The sequence below is a fragment of the Impatiens glandulifera genome, chromosome 2 (assembly GCF_907164915.1).
Source record: "Impatiens glandulifera chromosome 2, dImpGla2.1, whole genome shotgun sequence".
Taxonomy (NCBI): Eukaryota; Viridiplantae; Streptophyta; class Magnoliopsida; order Ericales; family Balsaminaceae; genus Impatiens; species Impatiens glandulifera.
Genome location: NC_061863.1, coordinates 49,336,987 through 49,340,006, shown reverse-complemented (window position 1 = coordinate 49,340,006; position 3,020 = coordinate 49,336,987). Strand labels below are relative to the sequence as shown.

General features: G+C 44.1%; 1 protein-coding gene across 1 annotated transcript; it reads right to left on the bottom strand.

The window, feature by feature from the left end:
* Positions 1-967: 967 nt before the first annotated feature.
* Positions 968-1,573, bottom strand: LOC124924823. Its single transcript, XM_047464813.1, has one exon. It carries the CDS (start codon positions 1,571-1,573, stop codon positions 968-970), a length of 606 nt encoding a protein of 201 aa, XP_047320769.1.
* Between the last annotated feature and the right edge of the window lie 1,447 nt (positions 1,574-3,020).

The following is a 3,020-nucleotide window of genomic DNA, read 5'->3' as shown; positions in this document are numbered from 1 at the left end:
TCCATTGTACTAAATTTATTATTGGAAGATTGAGATCACATTCTTGTTAGCAGCCTCATAGGGTAGCCCCACAGAGCATAGGGTAGCTTCTCATGCCAATCCCTATATGTTTGTGTGATTTTCTTCAAGATTGAGATCACATTCTTGTTAGCAGCCTCGACTGCCCCGTTGGTTTGCGGTCGATATGGTGAAGACTTATGATGCTCGATTTTGAATTCTCTTAAAAGTTCGAGCACATTACCTTGAAAGTGTCGTCCATTATCGGAAATCATCGAATGGGGAACCCCGTATCGACTAATGATATTATTGCGAATGAACTTTGCCACGTGGGAGGATTTGAGGATTTTGAATGAAGAAGCCTTAATCGATAGCGACCAATATGAATTCATGGCCATTGGATGCGTGAGGGTGGATTTTCCCAATAATGTCGATTCCCCATGTAGAAAATGGCCATGGAGAAATCATGTTATAGAGGAGAGAAGCGAGAGTATGCTTTAGATTAGCATAAATTTGACACTGGTGACACTTCTTGACGAACGCAATGCAATCTTGTTCCAAGTTCTGCCAAAAGTAGCCTAGCCGAAGAACTTTCTTAGCAAGAGCCATGCCATTCATGTGGGAACCGCAATTCCCAGCATGCACTTCTTCCATGATGGTAGTAGACTCCGCCTGATCTACACAAAGCATGTTTTGTCCATCAAAAGATCGTCGATAGAGACATCCCGCCACAACCACATAGCTAGTGGCAAACTGACGGAGAGCGCGTCGCTCTTTCTTCTGAAAGTGGGCAGGGTATTCCCCCCTTTCGATATATGATTGAATGGGCTCGAACCAAGGTTTGCTTGAGATACGAGCGTTAGCCACCACTAGTTTCTCATAGATGCGATTGCACCTCTTTTGGATTTTGAGTGGCTTGATCTTGATTCCTTTGGGAATTTGAGTCATTGCCGCGAGAGTTGCAAGGGCGTCAGCGAAACAGTTGACTCCTTGAAGCATGGATGAAAACAACACTTTCGAATTTGGCGATTAAACGCATGAGAAAAGAATGATAAGGTTTAAGATTGTCGCCTTTGACCTGCCAATCCCCATTGGCTTGTGAGATTACAAGATTCGAGTCTCCAATAACCTCCAATCTGCTAATCCTCTTCTCGCTAGCTAACTTGATCCCAGCAATGCATGCTTCGTACTCAGCCTCGTTGTTGGTGACACTATAACTCAACTTAACAGAAGTAGGATTATACGTGCCAGCAGGATCGATCAAAAGGATACCAATGTCGTAACCCTGTCTGCCCGATGCGCCATCGAACATTAACTTCCACGTTTCGGATTGAACAACCATGATCTCATCATCTGGAAAGACCATCTCTTCGTCATCGTCTCCAACGGTGATTGGTTGATCAGCTAGGAAATCAGCCACTATGCTCCCCTTGATTGACTTTTGCACGGTATACGTGATGTCATATTCTGAAATCATCATCATCCATTTAGCAAGACGCGGCGAAAGAAGAGTTCTTTGAAACAAGAAACGAATGGGATCGAGTCTTGACACTAGCTTGATTGGGTGGGCTTGCATGTAGTGGCGCAACCTCTTCGTTACTCAGGCTAGTGCCCAACATACTTTTTCCACAGAAGAATAGTTCAACTCGTAACCGGTCATCCTTTTGCTGAGGTAGTAGACAGCTACTTCCTCTTTGTTCTCGTTCTCTTGGGCCAACATGCTCCCCATGGATGACTCGGTGACGGTGAGATAAAGAATCAAAGGAACTCCTGGCCTCGGAGACATGAGGATATGAGGGGATTGCAAATAAGCTTTCACCTTATCAAAGGCGTGTTGACAAGCGTCACTCCAGACGAATTTTTTATCCTTCTTCAGAAGCTTGAAGAGAGGATCGCAAGTGGAAGTGAGCTTACTGATGAAGCGACTAATGTACTGGATTTTCTCGAGAAATCCTCGAACCTCTCGCTCGTTCCGGGGTGTTGGCATGGCCGTGATGGCTGCAGTTTTGCTAGGGTCGACTTCTATTCCTCTCTGAGTAATTAGAAATCCCAGCATCTTACCGGCAGTGACACCGAATGTGCATTTCTTTGGGTTTAAACGAAGTTGGTATTTCCGAATCCTTTGAAGGAACTTCTCTAGGTTTACAATGTGTCCCGCTTGATTCCTGGATTTGACAATCATATCATCGACGTAGACTTCGACTTCCTTGTGGATCATGTCGTGGAGAATAGTGGTGGCCGCCCTCTGATACGTGGCTCCAGCGTTCTTCAGCCCGAAAGGCATTACGCGGTAGCAGAAGGTGCCAACTTCAGTGAAAAAAATAGTCTTTTCTTTGTCCTCAGGCGCCATCAAAACTTGATTATAGCCTGAGAAACCATCCATGAATGATAGGAGTTCATGACCAGCCGTGTGGTCAACCAACACGTCAATGTGTGGGAGTGGGAAATTATCTTTACGCCTAGCTTTGTTGAGATCACGATAGCCCACGCACACACAAATTTTTCCATCTTTCTTATCCACGGGGACCACATTGGCGACCCATTCTGGATATTCGACAACATCCAGAAAGTCGGCTTCCAATTGTTTCTACACCTCTTCTTTAATCTTTTAGACCATGTCGGGTTTTATACGTCGGAGCTTCTGCTTGACAGGCTTGGCATCCGGGTACAACGGAATACGATGTTGGACAATTTCGGGGTCAATGCCCGGCATGTCTTTATAGGACCATGTAAAGACATCTTTGTTAAGCTTCAACAACTCAACTAGATGATGACGCTCGTTTTCATCTAGGCTTTGGCCTATCAAGACTATTTTTGGGTCCTCTTCCGAATTCAAATTACTTTCAATAGTTTCTTCCGAAGAAGAGACTTGATTTTCATTTTCTAAAAATCGTTTCGTTTCAAATGAAAAATCGTTATCAGAAAAGCACATCATTTGAATTCAAAGAAGAATCATGCATTGCATTAAAATCGACACTAGAATCTTCAATAACGACATCCAACTCAGAAATGAAAGGAGAGTA

What these genes read in the sequence shown, in the direction of transcription:
- LOC124924823 (XM_047464813.1), bottom strand. Translation starts at nt 1,573, where the DNA reads ATGCAAGCCCACCCAATCAAGCTAGTGTCAAGACTCGATCCCATTCGT.